This window comes from Pipistrellus kuhlii, unplaced genomic scaffold (assembly GCF_014108245.1).
Source record: "Pipistrellus kuhlii isolate mPipKuh1 unplaced genomic scaffold, mPipKuh1.p scaffold_m20_p_14, whole genome shotgun sequence".
NCBI classification, from domain to species: Eukaryota; Metazoa; Chordata; class Mammalia; order Chiroptera; family Vespertilionidae; genus Pipistrellus; species Pipistrellus kuhlii.
This window is the reverse complement of record NW_023425449.1, coordinates 15,322,032-15,344,185: the sequence shown is the minus strand read 5'-3', so window position 1 is coordinate 15,344,185 and position 22,154 is coordinate 15,322,032. Positions and strand designations below refer to the sequence as shown.

Genomic DNA, 22,154 nt, shown 5'->3' with positions numbered 1-22,154 from the left:
AGGTTCCACCTCCTGTAGGGACAATCAATGTTTCTCTCTCCTTTCCTCTCTCTCTAAAAATAAATTTAAAACTATTTTTATTGATTTCAGAGAGAAAGAGAGAGGAGAGAGGGAATAGAAACATCAATGATGAGAGAATCATTGATTGGCTGCTTCCTGCACGTCCCCCATGGGGTCGAGCGTGCAACCAGGGCATGTGCCCTTGACCAGAATCGAACCTGGGGCCCTTCAGTCCACAGGCCAGTGATCTGTCCATTGAGTTAAATAGGCTAGGACTGAAAATATATATTTTTTTAAACATATCCTTGGGTGAGGATTTAAAAACAACAACTGCCACTTCATGTAAGATCTCCTGGGTTGTCACCCTCGGTTCATTGAAAGATCAGCAATTTTCAACCGTGTGCCCCAGGAATTTTTAAAACATGCAATACCAGACTATTTAGTCAGGGGCACTGACCGCTTTTCCCTTAGATTGTCAAATAAAACAATGACAATAGCCAACACAACAATAGCTGTCCAGTGTGAATGCATCAAAATTATACCTTTTTTTTTTTTTTTGTCAGATGAGCAAAAAAAAAAAAAAAAAAGTATTTTTTGGTGTGCTGAAGAATTTTAGTAATTAGCTTATGTGTGCCATGTGGTGAAAAAGATTGAAAATCGCTGGAATAAATAGTACTCTGGGTAATGCCAAAGGACTCAACCCTCTCCTGTCCTAAACAATTGAATGCTTCTAAGCTTTTCTCCCAGCACTTCATTGGCCGTTGCTCTGTTGGCTTGACTGTGAGGAGGACCTACACGCCAAGTAGAGGCCACATAACATCGGGGATTATGCTGAAGTAAAATAATGAGGCAAAACCCACACCCGGCTGCCCTGGAGAAAGGCGTCTCCGGGGAGGCCCTGGAGTTCCTGCCCCTGATCTTCTCAGACCCGCCTTCAGGGGTATTTTCACTCTGCCTCCCTGTATGTGTCATTTCTGATCAAAGCTATTTGAATAACTGAAACATTGTTTGCCTGACTAGACTAGAGCTGTAATGGGCTGGAACATGAAAACTATTAACAACTGCAATATTCCTCTAATTTGATGGCACAGTAAGGCCCTCCCTCCCTTCCTCGCAATCAAACAGCTCACAGTGTCTGAAGTGGTTTGCCAGCATCGCCTTCTACAGCAAACAATAGGTGCTGGCATTTTAAATTGACCTTTGATTCTTCTGAACCAGCACATTATTTTTAGCTTGTTTGTGGTAGGAAGAAAATAAAAAAAAAGAAAGCAGTCTTAATAATGTTCCCATCTTCCACGGAAAGCAGGACATGGGGAAAGTTTTTAGAATGATCACCATGTACAAGCTGATTCCAGAAGGGTTCCTTTTGACTAAACAGACAGACAGTTATGAGTTCAGATGTACCGCAAAGCTTCAAGAATAAATAAAAAGCACTGTGTACTTTAAACTTAAATGAGGCAAGTGATATATATCTATATTCTTATGTATATCTTACTTTACTTACCACTGCCATAAATACTGAGCTAATTAAAAAAAAATTATTTCAGGCCCTGGCCAGGTTGCTCAGTTGGTTAGAATGTCGAATAGAAACACCAAGGTTTCTAGTTCCATCTCTGGTCAGGGAATATATAAGATACAACCAGTGAATGCATTTATAAGTGGGACAACAAATCAATGTCTCTACCTCTGTCTTTCTCTTCCCCTTCCTCCCTCTCTCTAAAAATAAAAAAAAATTAAAAAAAAATTTATTTCAGGGGCCAACATATCTAATGATGATGTCATTTTTCTCCATAAAGGTATACACTTATTTTATTCAGCAATAGTCAACAGGTTTGGAAACTGCAATGCTATAAAAATTAAGGATTCAAATTAAGATTGGAGTATTTTAACAAAACCAATATAGGAAGAAGTTAATATATTATGATGAGCCAAAACTGACATAAGAATAAGAAACCATAACAACTTCTCTCAGCATACCATGGATTCAGAGTACATCCTTTGAAGTTCCTATGCATGAGGATGATTTTTTTCTGGGCCAATCACTCTCTGAACCAGATCCTGAAGATACATGTTAAAAAAGTGACTGGACAAGTTCAGGGGCACAGTTTGTGGCATAAAGGTCCTGGGTACAGTACTGGTCTTCACATGCATGAAGCCTGTGCCCTTGGCCTCATTAGAATTATGACCCAATCAAATGAGCTAATTGGCCTGTCCAAATGTGTGAAAATAAACCACATCTCATTTTGCCTTAATTATAATATCTGACCAAGCAACCTGGAAATACATAATTGCATGGCATTGACATTTAAATATAGTATTTAATCTGGCCACTCAGTGTATATTCTATATAATAAAAGGCTAATATGCAAATTGTCCCCTCGACCAGGAGTTCAACCAGCAGGCAGGCTGGACAACTGCCCATGTCCCCTCCCTGGGTTGGTGGGACCTCATCCATGCACGAATTCATGCACTGGGCCTCTAATATATATATTATATGTAATTTTTATAATTTACATATATATATATGTAATTTTTCCCCCCACATTCACATTCTCTTCACATTCTCTCCCCTCCCCCCCCCCGAGTGGCCAGATTATTATGCGTTCAGAGATCATAATAATCTGTCCACTCAGTGTATATGTGCCACTTACAGTCTCAGTTAATCATTAAAACTAGATCCATTGAGATGATTTCCAAACTCAGGCAATTTATTTAACAAGGCCCCTTCTCTGCAGCAGCACTGAGAACCTTGCGCTCTCAGATTGGTGTGATCAGATCAATACACAGGCAAAGTACTTGCGTCAATAGCCATGGCTGACATTATGTCGGGTAGGCCACACACTTCGGTTTCTCTGTAAAAGCTCCTGCTTGTGGATTAGCAGCGTCAGCAGCAGCTCTGCAAGGGTAGAGATCTGTTGTGAGGTTTGGTAAGAGGGGTTCCTTAGAACAGCGTCTCTTCCCAGCCCTGAAGATGGAGAGTTCTAAATATTTATAACATTATAACACCATCTAAAAGAAAATGATGTACAAAAATCTTTATGATAAATAAAATTGCATTTAATGTTATTTTCTTGAAAACTAAACTCATTGGATTCTTTCATGTTGTACTGAATAAAAACAATGACAGTCCAAATTAGAGGAAACGTATGCCAACACCAGCTTCTGACAACGGAAACAGAAAAGGTAAAGCCCTGCGATTAGTCTGATTTAGGTCGGGTAATCATGGAAACAAGTGAATATTTAAAATTATTTATTTTATCATTATGCACAATGAACATTATGGACGACAAAGTTCTTTCCACCACAAAATTATTTACACCTATTTATTCAGCTAGAAACACCAACTTGAAGAGGTACTGGCATATTCCATTTGTAATAATTTGCATATAGCAAACAACTGTCTTATAATGGAACATGTTGAAGAAAATAGTCTCATAAGTCTTTTTTGTTCTTTTGAGTCTCAATCGCTTACAAGTTCAAGGTACTTTGACAGAATCCTAGTGTCCTGAATGGCCTGATGAATGCATTAAATCAAACTGTGTTTGTATTCGGGAAATACGCTTAGATCCATACAAATGTTGGTTGGGTTGTGGATTTTGTATTTCTTCCAGTGGCACTATGACATATGAAGAACATTTGTTATGAAAGTTTCACACCAATTTTGTTTTGCTCCTTTTTCATTAGCCGCTGTACCTCCTTTTCCATTTTCTTTCTTTGCTGTTCTGCTGCCCTCTTTTCTCTCTCTGCCATCTTCTGCTGCCTGAAAAGAAACATATTCCCATTTTCACTTTTAGAAAATACCACGCAGGTAAAATGGCAAATACATTCCAGAAAGAAATAGCAGTGTCTTTTTAGTAGCATCAAATGTAGGTAAAAAGTCTTCATTCTTTTCACTGCTTGTTTTATATACCATTCAGAAAAGGCTGATACTGACGATTCAATCTCCCATTCCTGTAATATTTAAAAAACAGTGAAGGATGTCAAGAACACAAATATGGCTGAAACAGGTTTGACTCAGTGGATAGAGCGTCAGCCTGAAGATTAAAGGGTCCCAGGTTTGATTCTGGTCAAGGGCACATACCTTGGTTGTGAGCACACACCCAGTAAGGGGTGTGCAGGAGGCAGCTGATCGATGTTTCTCTCTCATCGATATTTCTAACTATCTCTCTCCCTTCCTCTCTATAAAAAAATCAATAATAATAATTTTTAAAAAGCACAAAGAAAAAGATCTCATCCTGGATTTTCAGGCAAAACGATGTAGTTAAAAAACAAAACAAAACAAAACAAAAAACAATTAAGGATTGACATTTGACCAGATCTACTAATAAAGGGGCCGCATGCAGGATGTTAACTAATTGCACATCATGAGAGTAGGAGTGGGTGATGCAATAGCCAAAGGAGAGAAACAGAAGTTGGTCCTAAATCTAAAGGTTTAGGGTATGAGGAAATAAGAAACATGCAGGGTTGAGGAAGAAAGCTGTAGCACGGCATAGCATAGGCCAAACTAGGTTATATAAAGAAAAATCTAGTGTAGATTACTAGATTACCTATATACATAGTAGCAAGCTGACTACAGTGAGTGAAATGTATATACAAATCTCAATTATACTTACAACTGGGAGTAAGCAGTTAAAATGACCAAAATTCAAGAAAGCAAAGACTTGTTTTAGGCAACATTTGACCATCACCGCCAATTAACCAGCTTTAAAATAATAGTTCTTAAAATTTTAGTTTTCACTAGTTCTTCCCACTTTCAAGCAAAACTGATATTTGCACTAAAACAGTCAAAATGCCCATGGTAAGGGAGATAGGGAAAGAATCATAAAAGGCTGTCTATGTTACAAACAAACAGGATATTCAAGCCTTGATCTGGTCAGTAGCTAAAATATAAACATAAACAATTAATGTTTCTGGCACAAGAAGAAACGCAGAGATTACTGCAGACAAAATATATTTTCTGTTGATACACATCTGGAATTACTAAGGTATCAAAGTCTTTTTCCTTAATGAAATTGATCATAGTAGTGGTAAGAGTTTAGGCAACTTTTTGGCACAAAACATGTCTTCTTACTAAGATGTGGTATCACGTGAAACACTAACTTTGGTTTTTTGGTCTTGTTTCATTCAGGGTACAAGAGGATAACGTGGGAAAGAGAAGGTTTTGTTCAGCGAATGCTTAGATATTTGTGAACTCATGTGCTCTACAGTGCTGTTATTAGGATTGCTGGGTTCAAAATAAACAGCCCTTTCCCCCTTTCTTTATCCTTGTGGTTAGTAAAATCCCCAATATCTTCTAAAATACTCAGAATTCAATATCTATGATTTATCCAAAAAAGAGAGTAAAAAGACAAATGGTCTATCTTTTTGGATAGTCCACATATATATAAATGATGGCGTGTGAAATTTTAAAAATATTTCCTTTATACTAAATAACTATCAAATAGGAATGAAATATTTAAAACTCTCATAATTTTACTAGCTTTTAAAATGGACCCCTTAGTGTGTGTGTGTGTGTGTGTGTGTGTGTGTAGGGTAGGGGTGTCGAACTCAATCAGAGAAGGGGCCAAAATCTAAAATCCAGCCTAAATCACGGGCCGAATGGTTTACTGAACAGTCATAAACTGTCATTGTGATGGAAACGCAGCGGAGTGCAGTGATGACAGCGCGGTGCGGGCCACATTGCAAGGCCTGGCGGGACGGATTTGGCCCGCGGGCCTTGTGTTTGACACATGTGGTGTAGGGGAAGGGGAACCCTGAAAACAAGAACACAACCAAAAGAGAAAGTCAGTCATGACTTCTAGTTACTTAACTGCACCCTCTGCTGGTTGTTCAAGGTAATAGTAATTTATTGATAAAGACAAGCAAGGAAAATACAAAAATGAAATTAGTTTTTTTGTTAAAATAGATAAAGGGCAATTCATTTTCTATCCCTATTAAAAAAGCAATCTTTTAAAATAAAATAGCTGTATTTTACTATATCATCTTTCAAGATGCAAATATAATTTAGATACATTTAAATAGCTGGGTTTTCATCAGTGATTATAGTCAGAAACTCTCTTAAGTAAATTTTATTTTTACTCTTTCAGCTAACCCAGATAGCAAGAATTAAGTTTATTACTCGTAAGAACAAAGAAATAAGAACATACCAACCAACAAAAATAAACCTGAAACCCTCCAGTATATTTTCTTTTCAGTAGAATGGACTGTACCTGACTTACATTATTGACCTCATAGGGCTTTGAATGCGTCAATTCAGATACACTACAAATGTAGAATGCTATATAAGTTACTTTAATTCATATTTGAGGGGCTAAGCTCTATAATAGACCATGGGGAAATAAAAAGAAAAGTATAATTTCTGACCTGGAGGAATACATAGTGAAAAACCAAGTTTCAAACTAGCATTGTCACTTTCACTTCAACAGAAATGACATAGTGATGACTCACATTCTATAGTAGGACATTTCAAGAGATATGTACGTTTTACAGGGAATGAAGTATAAAGTATGTAGTGCAATATAGTGTATATATCTAAAAGATCTTATCTGCCATTAATAAAATTATTTATTTGCTTCTATAATACTATACATTAGTGGTTTGTGAGGTTTTAACCACATAAAATAGCATGCCTGGTCTGAAATTAAAAAAATCCCATACTATCTAATAAAAGAGTAAATGCAAATTGACTGTACCTCTGCTACACCCACAAGCCATGCCCACCAGCCAATCAGGAGCGAGCATGCAAATTAACCCAACCAAGATTGCTCCGGTGGCAGAACAAGCAGAAGGCTTGGGTTTCCCTGGCAATGGGGGAAGCCAAGCTTCCTGCACGCGGTGGCTGGCCCTGGCCTCTACTCCAGGCTACAAAGTTTCAATTATAGAAGATAAATAAATCCCCCCAAAACGGCTGTAGCCATGGAGCAAGCAGGAGGCTTGGGTTTCCCCAGCGATGGAGGAAGCCAAGCTTCCTGGTTGGCCCAAACCTCTGCTCAAGACTACAAAGTTTCAATTATAGAAGATAAATAAATCCCAAATACTAGGGCCTCCACTTGGGTCACCAAGGGGAGTGGCTGGCCTGCAAACTACCACAGGCCCCTCTCCCAGGCCGGCCCATGCCCCAACGGAACCCCAACCCTGATCCAAGACACCCTTCAGGGCAAACCCATGCACCAGGCCTCTATCCTCCTATCTAATAAAAGAGTAATATGCAAATTGACTGTCACTCCAACATATAAGATAGCTGTCACAAAATGGCCAACAGGTGAGGTCAGTTGGGAGGGACCAGGCCTGTAAAGGGAGGGCATTTGGGGGTGACCAGGTCAGCAGAGGAGGGAAGTTGGGAGCAACCAGTGTTCAGGGAAGGGCAGTTGGGAGGGACCCAGGCCTGCAGGGGAGAGCAGTTTGGGGGACCAGACTTGCAGGGGAGGGCAGTTAGGGGTGACCAGGCCTGCAGGGAAGGGCAATTAGGGGCAAACAGGTTGGCAGGGGAGCAGTTAGGCATCAATCAGGTTGGCAGGGAGTGGTTAGGGGGTGATCAGGCTGGCAGGCAGAAGCAGTTAGGGGCAATCAGGAAGGCAGGCAGGTGAGTAGTTGGGAGCCAGCAGTCCGGGATTGTGAGAAGGATTGTGAGAGGGATGTCGGATTGCCCATTTAACAGGCAATTGGACGACATTCCTTGAGAGGTCCCAGAATGGAGAGGTGCAGGCTGGGCTGAGGGACACTCCCACCCCGTTACGAATTTCATGCACCAGGCCTCTAGTATTATAAGAGGTTCAAATGAGAATGAAGAAAAATGTACCATTTGGCAGAAAAAGCTTCCTGACATCAAGTGTAACATGAACAAATCTAGTCATCCTACTCATGTTGCAATGTAAACATTACTCAAATACCTCAGAACTTCTTCTGCTTGCCAGGCTGCATCTTCCCCTTCTTCCCATGCATTGGTATTTTCCTGCCAGGTATCCAAGTCACCTAATTCAGGCTACAATAAAAAAAACTATAATAGTAAAGAGCCATTCTTACTCCCCTCAGCAGTCAACAAGAGCATCTTTTAAAATATAATCCAGACCTTATCATTCCCCTGTATCTGCTCCAGGTCCATTCCATGTCACCATGTCCTAACAAGGCCTAAATGACTTGGCTCTGGTTTGCCTACAACTGAGGGGTTCCTGACTTTCAGCATTCACCAGTCCAGGGCAAGTCCAGCTTTTTTCCTCCTTTGTTTTAAATACTCCTTTAACCTAACTTTTCTTTTTTGCCCACTATAATAGTTTGAAATTGACAAGAATAAACCAATTCTGTTTCTCTTTCCAGTAAAAGGAAGGGGTCAGGGTCAGGGTGGCGGAAAGAGAAGACTGAATTAGAGATGCTTGACTGGACAACTCTGTGCTGGAGATGAAGTAAAAAGCCAAGTTTCAAACTAGCACAGTCATCCTCATTCAGCAGAAGAACTGTATAGATTTTCAGTGACACTTACTCTGGGGGTCCCAGGCAAAATCTACACGTTACTGGAGTGCTTCCATTTTGTCCTTCTTTTCCTGTCCTACTCACCAATAGGCTGGCCACTATTTCCCATTGTTTCCCAGCCCAGATTCTAAAAGTTCACTTTTTCTTCCACAGAGAAATGAAAATGCTCATTGTGGCATGTTTCTAGTAAGGCATGGCAGTGATTATGTGCATAAAATAACAAGAACCAATCTGTAAACAAATTTATTATGTTCTCTCTTTCAGCACTTACACCTAAAAATGAAAAGATGTTAAATGTTCTCCTTCTATCCATAAATGTACTATCCTATTGACATTGTTTTAAAATTATTTCTAATTATCTATTTAATATAAATTTCTAAAAAGTAGAACTGTTAAATCAAAAAGATTTTTAAAGCCAGTGAAGCAAAATACAATGACGCTCTTGAAAAGTTGTACCAATTTATCCTCCCAACAGCAGTAGGTAAAAGCTTGCTTCCTTGTACCTTACTGGCAATTATTTTTTCTATCTCTGCTTTAACATCTAAATATGGTGTTTTATTATTTTATTCTGAATTTGAGAACTAGTAAGATCTATTTTTCTTCATGTTATTAGGTTACATCTATTTTATTTATAAATTTATCCATTTTTCCATTGAGGAAAATTTATCCATTTTGACTTTTACTGCATATAACATTTAGATATAAAAAAGTGAAACTACTAAGACTACAAAAAGGAGTGATATCTGATCCTTTAGTAGAGATGGCCTTCTAAGTAAAAAAGAAAAAATTGTAAAAGATAAGGCAGATCTGCTATATAAAACTTAAATATACCAAAAATATCCTACCCAAAATATAAAGCTGAAATACTATAAAAGATGACAGAAAAAGTTAATATCCTTAGTATAAAAAAAGAGCTACCATGACAATACAAATGGTAGGCCTCCCTTCTTATCCCCCCAAAAAATTAGAATGTGCAATTTAAAAGAAGAAGCTTATTTGTGGAATGGGTGATAAAACATTTTTGTTGTTGCCGAAGCCGGTTTGGCTCAGTGGTAGAGCGTTGGTCTGCGGACTGAAAGGTCCCAGGGTTCGATTCTGGTCAAGGGCATGTACCTTGGTTGCGGGCACATCCCCGGAAGGGGGTGTGCAAGAGGCAGCTGGTCGATGTTACTCTCTCATCGACGTTTCTAGCTCTCTCTCTCTCCCTTCCTCTCTGTAAAAAATCAATTCAATATATTAAAACATCAAAACATTTTTGTTCTAGTGAACAAAGTGCAGGAGTCTTCTACCATTCTCCCCTTATTTTGTCTGCTTGGGAGGAAAAGCATTGGAGACAACCTCTACCTACACTTTTTACCCCTTCCCAACTCTTTTAGCAGTTATATATTTACAACTTTATAATGAGCTATAATTATGTTATAATATCATATAATTACTGTTAGGTGGCATACACTGAGGACTGTATGCCAATTCACTGAAGAGTTTTGAACAACTTTACCAATATGGAGCATACATATATGAATAATATTTATAATTTAGAAATAAAAAATAAAGAATTGCACATTCTGGTGTTATGCTCTTTTAGAGAAATGTCTATGGTGCTATTGTGCTATCACATAATCATGTACCTGCATAGAAGTTATCTAAATCTGTAATATTTATTATGTGTATGATCATTTATTTAACATTGTACCTTTCCCATGAGAATGCATTCTTCTGAGGCAAGGACCTGCCTGTTTTGTTTACTTTCCATGACATTACTAGCACCTACTAGTAGCATAACATCTGGCATTAGTAAAAATAGTGTTTGATCACTGAATAAAAAATTTATATAAACATAGGACCCCTGGACAGAGACCTCAGAAGCATCTGTGTACTTTAAACAAATATGACAGATGAACAGACAGACAGATGTAGTGGTTTAAAACTATGCCTGCAAATTTTTTGATACTCCCTTTCAAGAGGTGGCACTTAGTTCTTCTCCCCTTGCATGTGGGCTGGATTTAATAACTCCTAATGATTAAAATATGACTGATAGAGCTAAGTCATAAACAGGCATTGTAGCTTCCCCCCTACATGCTCTCTTGTTCTCAGGGATCACTGTGTTCAATTCATTTTGATTGTTTTTCTTCTTTAAAGAAAACAGAATCAAACAATCCTTGCTTAGATACCATTAACATACTTACTGATTGATGAATAAATGGCATGTCTTGCGTAGCTGCTAATCTACTAGAGAAGCCTGTGCTACCATCTGGGACGCCAAAATTTAATGGTTCTCTCTTCTTAATAATGATCTGAAAGATTAATTGAAATAGAATTATAGGAATATTTTATACATCACTACATAAAAACGGACAAAATAATTAACTAACCAAGCATTTTATAATTATTTTAAATATGTTCTACCTTTTTTAAAATTTACAATATAAAAAAATTTAATCTATATAAGTACCAAAATTCTAAATTGTCATGCAAATCAGTTGCATAGTGAGAAATATTGTATTTCTCTTAAAAAGTAATAATACATTTTCCTCTTTCCCCTTCCTCTTCCCTTGCTTTCTTTCTTAGACCTTAGATCCCCAAAATGTTATTAGGCACTTAAAGCTATATCCTATTAAAATATAACCAACTCTCTATGCATGTAGATATCTATAAATACATTAACTTTTTCAAGCTAGTAATATTGCTTTTGTAACTTAAAAGCATTTTCATTCTAATTAACTTACTAAGGTACTATTGTACTATACTGAATTACTATTAAGAGCAGCAATATACTTCCAAAATACTAAAAAACTCACTTAAATTCCTTGAAAAATACACATATTAATGCTTTTAAGCACTGAGCCATTTAGATAACTCAACAAAAAACAATTATGATTACAGCATGTAAATGTTATCAGCCTTGAGCCGAAACCGGTTTGGATCAGTGGATAGAGCGTCAGCCTGCAGACTGAAAGGTCCCGGGTTTGATTCTGGTCAAGGGCATGTACATCCCCAGTAGGGGGTGTGCAAGAGGCAGCTGATCGATGATTCTCTCTCATCAATATTTCTAACTCTCTATCCCTCTCTCTTCCTCTCTGTAAAAAAAAATCAATAAAATATATTTAAAAATAAATAAATAAACTTGCAAACTTATTTAAATATATTTAAAAAATGTTATCAGCCTTGAAAATATAAACATATAGCTGAAACTAGATGAAAAGTAGAAGAGGGTGAAAAACTCTAACAGAAATGTGGAACAAATAAGTTCCTCATTTATAAAGCATATTTATAAAAAATATTTTCTATGCTTGACTGAACAAGAAATGAAAGTTTAGATGATGTGTGTATTTTATAAATAGCAAAGTAACTGGTGAGGTATACTGGAATAATAACATTATAAGATTTGAAAGAGGGGGAAGAAGGGTATGAGTAGTATGAAATAAATCCTCATTTACCAGAGTATAAAATCAATGGACAATGTTTGTGAATGGTAAATCAAGGCACAGCAATTTAAGCAAGATAGATAGTAGACAGATAGAGAAATACAAATATAATGAAAACACTAGAAGCCTAAACAGGAAATTATGTATGAGTGGCTGCTTCTGAAAAGTATAACTGCCTATGAAAAGTGATGGGGCAGAAGTTCTGTGCTTTTCAATATAAGCTCTTTTGTAATATATGATATTTTTTTAAGTATATGTACTACTTGATTAAAAAAAAGAAAAATACTCAACCTTTGTTCTTTTTTTTAAATAATTCTGTATATCTTTAAGTGATCATCCATATTCAACTCAAAAGGGATTAAAATATGGATGACTAACACAAAACTATAATTACTCTAAGTTTTCATAGACTTATAATGTTTTGTCTCAGTTTTATAATGGTTACAAACAACAGAAAGCACTTAGCTTATAGACATCACTAAATTGTGTACACTTTTAAGGTAAGAACTGTACCTTGTTTCCCCGAAAATAAGACAGTGTCTTATATTAATTTTCGTTCCCAAAGATGCGCTAGGTCTTATTTTCAGGGGATGTCTTATTTTTCCATGAAGAAGAATACGGTACACATTTATTGTTAAATGAAAATAAAGGAGCCGAAACCGGTTTGGCTCAGTGGTAGAGCATCGGTCTGCGGACTGAAGGGTCCCAGGTTCGATTCCGGTCAAGGGCATGTACCTGAGTTGCAGGCACATCCCCAGTAGGGGGTGTGCAAGAGGCAGCTGGTCAATGTTTCTCTCTCATCGACGTTTCTAGCTCTCTATATCTCTCCCTTCCTCTCTGTAAAAAATCAATAAAATATATTTTAATAAAAATAAATGAAAATAAAGGAAACTTATTACCTGTATACGGTACGGTAGTATGGTAGTTGTCAACACAAACCAGACAAACTGTGAATCCTACAGTATCAAGAATTTACTCATTTATTCAATGACAATCATGTCATCATCTTCTGGAACATCATCATAACAATCCAATTCCTGAATTTCCTGGTGAATTTCTTGTGACTCCATTTCTTTCAGAATCAGTGGGACCAAATCTCTCATGTTTACCTGGGGGGGGCCTTATTCTTGGGGGGGTGCCTTATATTTCACTCAGAGGAAAATGTGTAAGTAGGTCTTATTTTCGGAGGATGTCTTATTTTTGGGGAAACACGATATTTTATTTAGCTTAGTCTCCACAAATTCTGATATACAGCAGAATTTATCTAAATATAATTTTTAAAGGTGTACAATTACTAGATCTGTGTCTAGGTCACTTGAATATATAACATCTCACCTTTAACATGACAGACCACAAATAATCAGAAATAGGTTTTCTAACAGTACTAGTTATACTGTTGAATTTTAACTATGGGTATATGAAAAGCAGTTTCACAGTTTAATTGCTAAAAACACAAATCTTTAACTTACTTTCTGAGTTTTCCTTATAGTTGGTGTCATGTCCTTGAAATAGTCAGGTTCCAGTTGTTCCAAAGCATCTTGTTGTGTTGCCACATTCCCATTCCCTCCTTCAATCTTTATACTTGTGGGAGCATCATCATCCCAGGAAGTCCACTCTTCAATGTCTGTCTAAATTTAATTGATCAATACTGTCAGCCATATCGGGAGAACCTAACTGGCATTTCATTCATTGTTTATTAGAAAAACGGACTTGCTAAAACCTTAGGTTTCAAACTTTTTTGACCAAGAGGAAAATATAAATTTTATTTCACATACCAAAACTACATCAAAAGCTAAAAAAAAACAAAAAAAAAAAAACTTTTACTTTGAGTTAGACATTCTTATATCCATTAAAACAAAATAAAAGCAAATACTTTGAAAACTGAACTGCAGTCCACAAAAGGAGGATTGGACTTACAACCTAAGCCTAATCAGGTTGATTGCCTGATTACATAGAATATCAACATTCTTGATAGTATTTAAACAAGGTAAGAGTCTCAAACATATTCAAAATATCAATGAAATAACCCAAAATTATTCAGCACACAAAAATCAACAAACCTCAACTCATATGGAAAAAGTCAATCAACAGACACCAATCCCAAGGTGATATAAATGTTGACTAAGACTTTAACTATTATAAAAGTGGTCCAACAAGCAACCACAAACTAGCAATACTCTTGAAACCAATAAGAAAAATAGAAAATCTCAGCCAAACAATAGGAAATAAAATAAAGAACCAAGTAAAAACTTTAGAATCAAAATATGTAACAACAACAAAAATCCGAATTAATTTCATGATAACAAAATGGTCTGAAATCGAGTTTGAAAATATGGTTCCAAAACATTGATTCAACCTTTGAAAAAAATTTACCTGTTTTGGAACTGATGAATAATCAACTGTAGTTGGCAAAGTTATTTGGTCTCCACTTAATTTCCGTCCTCTGCCAGTTCTACAAAAAAGGAAGAAAAAATTTATTTCAAAAACTATCTAAACAAGCATAGGTAAAAGCAGTATGGACAGTAACTTAAGGCTTATAAAAGATCTTTGCCAATTTTAGAATTAGGTACCTTAATAATTAGGAGTTGTTCATTAAGATAAAAATAAAAAGCATGCATCAGATGAAGGGATCTAACTAGGAAGAAGAAAACAGGTCAATTTGAACATAAAATTTATTTACCTGCATATTAATCTCTTCAGGAATGAGAATAATGTTGCTAAGCAGGTACAAACTTTAAATAACCGAAACTGTGTGATAGCCATGATGGGACTCAAAACCTGTGGAGAATGCACAAAAATAAATGCATTAAGTTGATTTTACAATCTATATTCCTGTTCTGAAGTCAAGCTTAAAAGTCCTATTATAAGCTGTGAAAAACAGGCATATTTTTTTTAACTTTTCTTTATAAACCACAAATATAGCACAGTAAATTTAAAATTAAAATGTCAATCATGGGAGGTCCAGGATGGTGGCGGTGGAGGACACTGAACTCACTTCACCCCTTCCCAAATATACACATATAGACAACAATGTCTCCTGTACAACCGAGGGCTGAATAATCAGCCACTGAACAAGAGGAAGATACCAAATAGAGAAGGCTCGGAACCCTCAGGAGCTGTAGGGAGCATCATTGTTTAAGTTTCCCTCCACATTCATAAGGTGGGAGGAGCTCCATTGCTGGGATTTGGATTACCTGCAAGATCACTACAGCTGTTCCCAGCTACACTGCCCCGAGCCTTTTGCTTCCTGAACAATGGGATCAAGCAGGAAAAACAGGGTGTCCCTGAAACACTGAAGAAAACTAGCAAACCACAAGGGAAGAGAGCAAAAGATGAATAGAAAACTATCAAAACCAAAAACCAAATAACAAAATGGCAATAATATTTATCAATAATCACTTTAAATGTAAATGGGTTAAATGCTCCAATAAAGACATCGAGTGGCTGCTCACAAGAGACTAACTTCAAACTGAAAGACATACAGAATGAAAGTGAAGAAATGGAAAAAGATATTCCATCGGAAAATAAAAGATGAGGTAGCAATACTCATATTAGACAAAATAGACTTTAAAACAAAAGAAAATGTAAAAAAAGACAAGGAGATATTACATAATTATAAAGCGGCCAATCCAAGAAAAGACTATAACAATCATAAATACCTATGCATCCAACATAGAAGACTGAAATATATGCAATTACTAATGGTCATAAGGGAGACATCGACAGTAATATAATAATAGGGAATTTTAATACTTTACTCACATCAACAGTTCATCCATACAGAAAATTAGACCAAATTGACTTAATAGACATATGCAGAACAAATCATCAAAAACTGCATAACACACTTTTTTTTATAATGTACATGGAATATTTTCCAGAATAGATCATATATTAGACCACAAAAATAGATAATATATTAGACCATGTACATGAACATTTTCCAGCATAGATTACATATCAGACCACAAAGCAAGGCTTAAGTAATTTGAGAAAACTGATATGTCAAGCATCTCTTCTGACCACATGGCATGAAACTATTGAGAGGATGTGAATATTTTGTCAATAATAGATCCACTTTTTCTGATTTCCAGTTATCACTGAAGTCATTCAATTTGAAAAATTCTTATTGAATGACACACAACATTAGTGGCAAGGTGATAACCCTGTCCAAGACTATGACTAACACAAGTATGTCTGCTTTCATCACTTCTAGTCAACATGGTAGTGGAAGTTCTGGCCAGTGCAATCAATCAAGAAAAGAAAAGGCATTCAGATTGGAAAGGAAGGAGTAAAACTGTATGTATGTAGAAAATTCAATGGAATCTACAATCAAGTGTATTTTTTATGTATTTTTTAATTGTTTCAATTAAAACTTTGAAACAATTATAAGCACAATATGAAATACTAGCAATTAAGAATTTTGTCACTCTGCAAAACATTTGCTTTTGTGATTAATGAGAGAGGAACTAATATTCACTGACCAGGTACTATGTGTCAAGCACTATCTAATATTATCTCACTTAACTCATAAAATCATCTTAGGAGATAGATATTATTGCTCTCATTTCATAGAACTGCACAGAAGAGTAAGCATATTTCCATGTTCCTATACCCAATGACTTTGATTCAAACCTAGGTCTATTTTTAACTCAAAAGCCAAGAATACCTCACTCACAATAAACATTCTTAGAAATTTGGTGATATTATAATTTCCAAGATAAATTTCCCAACCAGTTGCATTTAAATGGGGAAACGCAATCAAGTTAACTATCAAGCAACACTTGATTTTATCAATTACACTGATTTGCAGACAGGAATATTCTTTGGGACTCATATTTACTTAATGTTCCAATTCAATTCAGTGTAGATATATAATCAACTCAATTCAATTCATTGAAGATATATACTTAGCACCTACTATGTAACAGATTCTACAAAGAATGACGGGGAATACTGACTCAGTACCTAGAAACTGCTCACTGCTCAGCTGTCACGGCTTGTGACAATGCAGGGGAAGGAGGCAGAGTCTCCATCAATCTTGCTTAGTTCAGCATTTTAGGTCTTAACCAATGCCAAGCACAGAGCAGGGGACTCGGGTGTTTGTTGAATGGAGAGAAATTAACATTCTTTGAGCACTCAACATGTCTAGACCAGAGATTTTCAATCTTTTATCTCACAGCACAAACTAATAAAATTCTGCAGCACACCATTTTTTTTGCCAATGTGACAAAAAATTAATTTTTATATTTTAATAAAAAAAAATAATTAGGTATAATTTTGATTCGCTCACACCAGACAGCTATGGTTGTGTTGGCTGTTGTCATTTTTAATTTTGACAACCTAAGGGAAATGAGGCCAGCGCCCCTGACTAAAATAGTCAGGTATTGCATGTTTTAAAAATCCTTACAGGAGACCAGTGTGCGTTCTATCACCTCGCTGGAATCTTATGGACAGATGAAAGTGAAGCTCAGATGCACTGGCCCAGGAGTTAGAGGGACTGAACCCCAAGCCCAGGCTCTTCCCTCACCACACCCCACCTGGGGAACCTTGAATGTTGCTGGTTTCCTCACCGCCGCAGTTTTGCTTTTTGAAATGGTCTTCAGATCACCAACTCGACAAGCGTGTGCCAGGCTAACTTCCACGTTGGTTGCCTCAAAGCATTTTCTAGAACTCAGATATGCTAATATCATCTAAACTTAAACTTAGGACGTCATTAAAAATTACTAAGAATACACAAAAACTTGAGATTAAAGCAGAATACATTTCAGAACCGTGAAACAGCCAAATCCTCGGGGCTTTTGTAGAAATGACATCCCTAGGAAATCAAAAGACATGCAGACACCTCAGCTACAAGGGGGAAAAAAAAAGATCCACCTACAATTTTACAAAAAGAATTTTGCATCAGACATGGAAAGATTAAAATCATCTTTCCTCCCTGTAATCCAATGTAAACTTACTAGGGACACGGTATTACGATTTATTAAACAAGTCAAGCCACACTCTGGGCTGGTACACACTGGAGCCAACAATTCACCAAGGACTGCATTTCTACAACTGCCATACACTGCGAATGTTTTCAATACCAACATTTGGGGGGAAAACAAAACATATGATTGGATACAGCACAGAATATCCCCAATTTAAGTTTGCAGCTCTCTGAAGTAGGTGAAGGATTAGCATAAGGCTCCAAAGATTAAAAAAAAAACAAACAACTCTGCTTGAAATGCACTTAAATTGCAAAAAAAAAAAACAACCACAGGTTGGCAGCGGCAAAGGGAAAGGGGAGCTGCACACAGCAGGCGAGAAGCGGGTCCGAGTCCAACGCGGAACCGGATCCGGCGGCGCGTGAAAGGCCAGGCCCGCGGATACGTGGCACCGCGGAGGCTCTGCGAAAGGCGGGCTGCAAGTCTCCAGGAGGACTCGGAAGCAAGGAGTTTCTCAACTAACACGCTTCATCACGCCCGATCACCCGCCTGAAATAACTACCTGGCTTACAAACACACACAAGATCATGCCCACTGCCCAGATGGGAGAAAGGAACAGCGTTCCCAGGTTGCACCATCCGACGCCACGCGCGCGGCGGACGGGGAGACGCTCCCAATGGCTCCAAGTTGGTGCAGGTGGGCTGGGAAAATTCGGATTTTGGGGATTTTTTTGGGGGGTAAAAATCTGCCTGGGAAAGGAGCAAGGCCTGCAAATTCCCCTGCGGGGGGAGGGAGGCAGGGAATGGGGGTCCCGGAGTCCCCCCGGGAGGGCGCCCCGCGAGCCCATCGCCCCGGCGTGAGCGCGGCGTGGCCAGGGCTGCACGCCCGGGGCCCCCTCCGACCGCCCATCCCTCACCCCGCGGGCCGCCCTGACCCGGAAACAGTACCCCAGCCTGGCAGTTGGTGTGAGGGGAAGGTAGGGGAGGAGGAGGGGGGGGGGGGGACACCTGCGGGAGGGGCGGGGAGGCGGGAGGACGCGGAGTGCGGAGCGAAGAGGAGGGGGGCTGACCCGAGAAGGGCAAGCCAGAGGGCACCCCGAGGCCAGGGTTCCCCGAGGATGGGGATGGGGAAGAAGGGGAAGGGGAGCCCCTCGCGGGCGCGCGCGAGCCGCACACACTCACCTGCCCCTCCCCCTCCCGCCCGCGCGCCCGGCGGAGGCGGCTCGGAGCTGCCGCGGGCCGCGCGCACGCGCGCACACACGCTCGCCAAGGCGCGTGCGCGCGCGCTGCCGGTCGCCTCTTCGGGCCCGCGCCCCGCCGGCTCAGTCCCGGCCCCGCTCATTCAGAGCCCGGCGCGCGCTCCGCCGCGAGCGCCGCCGCCGCCGCGCAGCTGCCATGGCCGCCGCCTCCGCCTCCGCCTCCTCCTCCTCCTCCTCGGGAAACCCTCCCCCAGCTCCTCCCTCCACGCCCTCCTGGAAGAGGCCTCTGGGTTTTCTCCGGGCCCGCATTTCCGCCTCCCGCCCCGCGTCCCGTCTGGCCCAATAAGCGAGAGGCTGTGGGCCTGGTAGCCAATGAGCGCTTGGGGGCGGGGCTAGAGGCATCAGTGTGGGCGGAGATTGGCTCTAGTGGGTGGACGTGGTGGCTGTTGCTGGCTGTGCGGGCAGCACCGTAGCGGAGGTCCCGGGTCCGATGCGCGTGGTTCTGCCTCCCATGGCGTGTCTGGGCTCCAACTATGCCCCTCACTGTCCCATCCTCCGCCCCGGGGAGCCAGGGGAAGCAGAGTGTAGGCAGCAAAATCGGAGGGAGCCCCCCCCCCCCATGTGGCCCTATGATCTGAGTGTGGGTGGAGCTCAGTTACTCTGCCGCCGAGGGGTGCGGAATGCTCTTTCATTTCGGATTTAATTTTTGGTTGAATTTCCTGTACCTGGAGGTTAAAAAAGTGGCACTTCCCCCGCAAATCTAGCCATTTGTTCCTAAACGAGGGTGTTCTTTCGTTCTGTGCTTCTCTCTTTGAAATCTGGTGTGTGTGTGTGTGTGTGTGTGTGTGTGTGTGTGTGTGTAATCCTGTTAATATGAAAAGGCTCGGGGTCTTTGCTATTGTGGGGCAAGGAGCCCTCAGGAAACTCACTGCTCCCCTGTTGGCAAAGCGACTGGTGAGCGAGGATAGACGTTGATATCGTCAAAGGCTGAAAGCAGTCCATGCAGATGGTTCCCCAACCAGCGTTTTCCTTGTTCTTCCCCCCCTTTGGACAACAGCTGCCTGTCTTGGGTCACCCTGACCTGCACCCGCCTTACTGGCTTAACTTTTCTGCAACCACCATCCCAACCCCATTCCAAGCTGTACCACATTTCCATTAATACTTGTTTATTCCCAAAAGGAGAAGAAGGGGGATTTTACGACTCCTGCTCTGAAATGATTCTGTGTAACTTTGGATGTTATTTCAACTAGAAACTTCAGTTTCCATAGCAGTAAGATGGCCATAACAGCCTGGCTGGTGTGGCTCAGTAGGTTGCGCATGGGCCCCCCCGTGCACCCAGGGGCCGCCAGGGTTCATTCCTGGTCAGGGCACATGCCCGGGGGTGACGGGTAGGTCCCATCCGATGCTTACTGGAGGCAACGGATCTATGTTCCTCTCTCGTATTGATATTTTTCTCTTTCCCTATCCCCTTCCTCTCTCTAAAAATCAATAAAAGCATATTCAGAATGGCCATATTAGTTCCTACTTCGTGGAATGGCTAATGCTTGCAAAGTTGTAAGGGCAGAGCCTGGTACACAGCATTCACAGGTAACAGCTGTTACTACCTCTACTACTGCTATTACTGCTACACTATATCATTCCCAATTATTACCCTTCCCCGACTCCCCTAAATCCTCAGCAGTCCCTTAAACACCTGCACTAACCTTAATATTTTCAAATAATAATTCAGAACTCCAAAATGATTGTGAACCCCAGACCTCCAATAATCCCAAATACCCTATATCCTGACATAAACATGTTTTCAACATGTTTTTTCTTAGAAATGTATATCTTTGCTGCAAATTGTTTATTAAACTATGATATTGTCTTTTTTTTTATAGTTCTTGTTTTCTCTATTAAATGTGCCATTTTCAAGTGACACAAAGTATATACTTTTCCAGAAAGTTAGTGAAAACTTGTTTCCCAACATAATAAAACAAAGTTTGCTAAAGATTGTACAATTGAAATTTACTTTTAAAATTCTTATAAGAGACTTTTAAAATCATCTTTAAAGTAGTAATCCCCGAATTGGGGATTGATTACGGGTGCCAATAATTTGGGATCTTGCTTGGGAAATACCTCTTAGGAGTGTGAAATTTGAAGTCCTACACTCTGACCAAGGCTTGGTAGGGTGAGTGAGGGTGGGGACTACCAAATATCAAGTGAGGGGCCAATAAGGGGTGGAAGCTGATGGAATAAAGATTTATTGCTGATTGCCCCTACTTCATGGGGTATAGTTAATTCTACCTGCTCTGTGTCAAGAAGCCTTATGATTGGCCTCTACCCAATCCCCAATGGCCAGCTTTGATTTATTTGGTCTTGACTTATTCATTCTATCAGCTTCCAAGCCACCGCTTACTCTCCCAGTTCAAAGCCTGTACAGGCCTCCTTGTTCTGCGTTCTCCAGCTGGGTCTCAGTACCGCCCTGTCCACTGACCACTGTCTCTTCCCAGGAGGCGGGGCAGACCTTGCAAACACAGCCCAGTGCTTCTGCCTCTCCCCCACCATGGTTCCCTGGCTTTTCACTAAAGGGATGGCTTTCCCCTAACGCACAGCTTTAGACCTGCTGTTCTAACTTGGACATTAGAGGCTTTTTATTAATGAGCAGCTGTTCACAGTTGAATACAGATCATAAAGTCACATTCATTTCATGATCAGGCAAAACAAAGCCTTGTAGCTCATCCAGTAACAGTTTTGAACAGATACGTTCGAAAACAAAGGATTATCTGACGATAATTTTAATGGCTTGTTTTATTGGTCTTTTTAGTCTAGAGAATTTTGCTTTCTTTCAACATAATGCATTTTAATATTCTGGAAAATTATAATTTATTTTTAATATTATCGCCATTCAATAAGGTCAGTTGCTTCATAGGAAAATAAAGTCTGAAAAATTTTTTTTTATTTCTTTTCTACTAAAGGGAAAATTAACTTCTATGAAGCATTCAAATAAATATTTCTCATCATAATATTACTACCTGATATATTCAATTATTAGTAATTTTCATTGCTAAATACAGGAACACCCAAGATAAGAACAATTAAGAATTAACCAATTCCCTTCAGAAGAGGCCTGAATAGGCATGAAGGAAACTAATGGAT

At 39.4% G+C, this 22,154-nt stretch overlaps 1 protein-coding gene and 1 long non-coding RNA gene across 4 annotated transcripts in view; one reads left to right on the top strand and one right to left on the bottom strand.

Annotated features, from left to right (window-relative positions):
* Positions 1-3,233: 3,233 nt before the first annotated feature.
* On the bottom strand, positions 3,234-20,103 carry EBAG9 (estrogen receptor binding site associated antigen 9). 3 transcript variants are annotated; one of them, XM_036436803.1, is made up of 7 exons: positions 20,098-20,103; positions 14,572-14,669; positions 14,265-14,343; positions 13,361-13,519; positions 10,653-10,760; positions 7,890-7,981; positions 3,234-3,760 (listed from the first exon to the last, which is right to left on the bottom strand). In XM_036436803.1, exons 2-7 carry the CDS (start codon positions 14,652-14,654, stop codon positions 3,640-3,642), a joined length of 642 nt encoding a protein of 213 aa, XP_036292696.1. In that variant the 5' UTR covers positions 14,655-14,669; positions 20,098-20,103; the 3' UTR covers positions 3,234-3,639. The 3 variants fall into 3 exon arrangements, with proteins under 3 accessions (XP_036292696.1, XP_036292695.1, XP_036292700.1); XM_036436802.2 differs by lacking the exon at positions 20,098-20,103 and adding an exon at positions 15,086-15,110; XM_036436807.2 differs by lacking the exons at positions 3,234-3,760; positions 20,098-20,103 and adding an exon at positions 3,850-3,951.
* LOC123652297 overlaps positions 17,722-22,154 on the top strand; it is a 26,910-nt gene continuing 22,477 nt past the window's right edge. The window contains exon 1 of the long non-coding RNA XR_006741560.1: positions 17,722-18,514. This is a non-coding gene — a long non-coding RNA (uncharacterized LOC123652297). The remainder of the gene's footprint in view (positions 18,515-22,154) is intronic.

Coding starts and splice junctions, on each gene's coding strand:
- EBAG9 (XM_036436803.1), bottom strand. CDS start 14,654: ATGGCTATCACACAGTTTCGGTTATTTAAAGTTTGTACCTGCTTAGCA. Junction 14,344..14,571: donor CTGAAGAGATTAATATGCAG/GTAAATAAATTT, acceptor CCTTTTTTGTAG/AACTGGCAGAGGACGGAAAT. Junction 10,761..13,360: donor CTATAAGGAAAACTCAGAAA/GTAAGTTAAAGA, acceptor TTAATCTTTCAG/ATCATTATTAAGAAGAGAGA.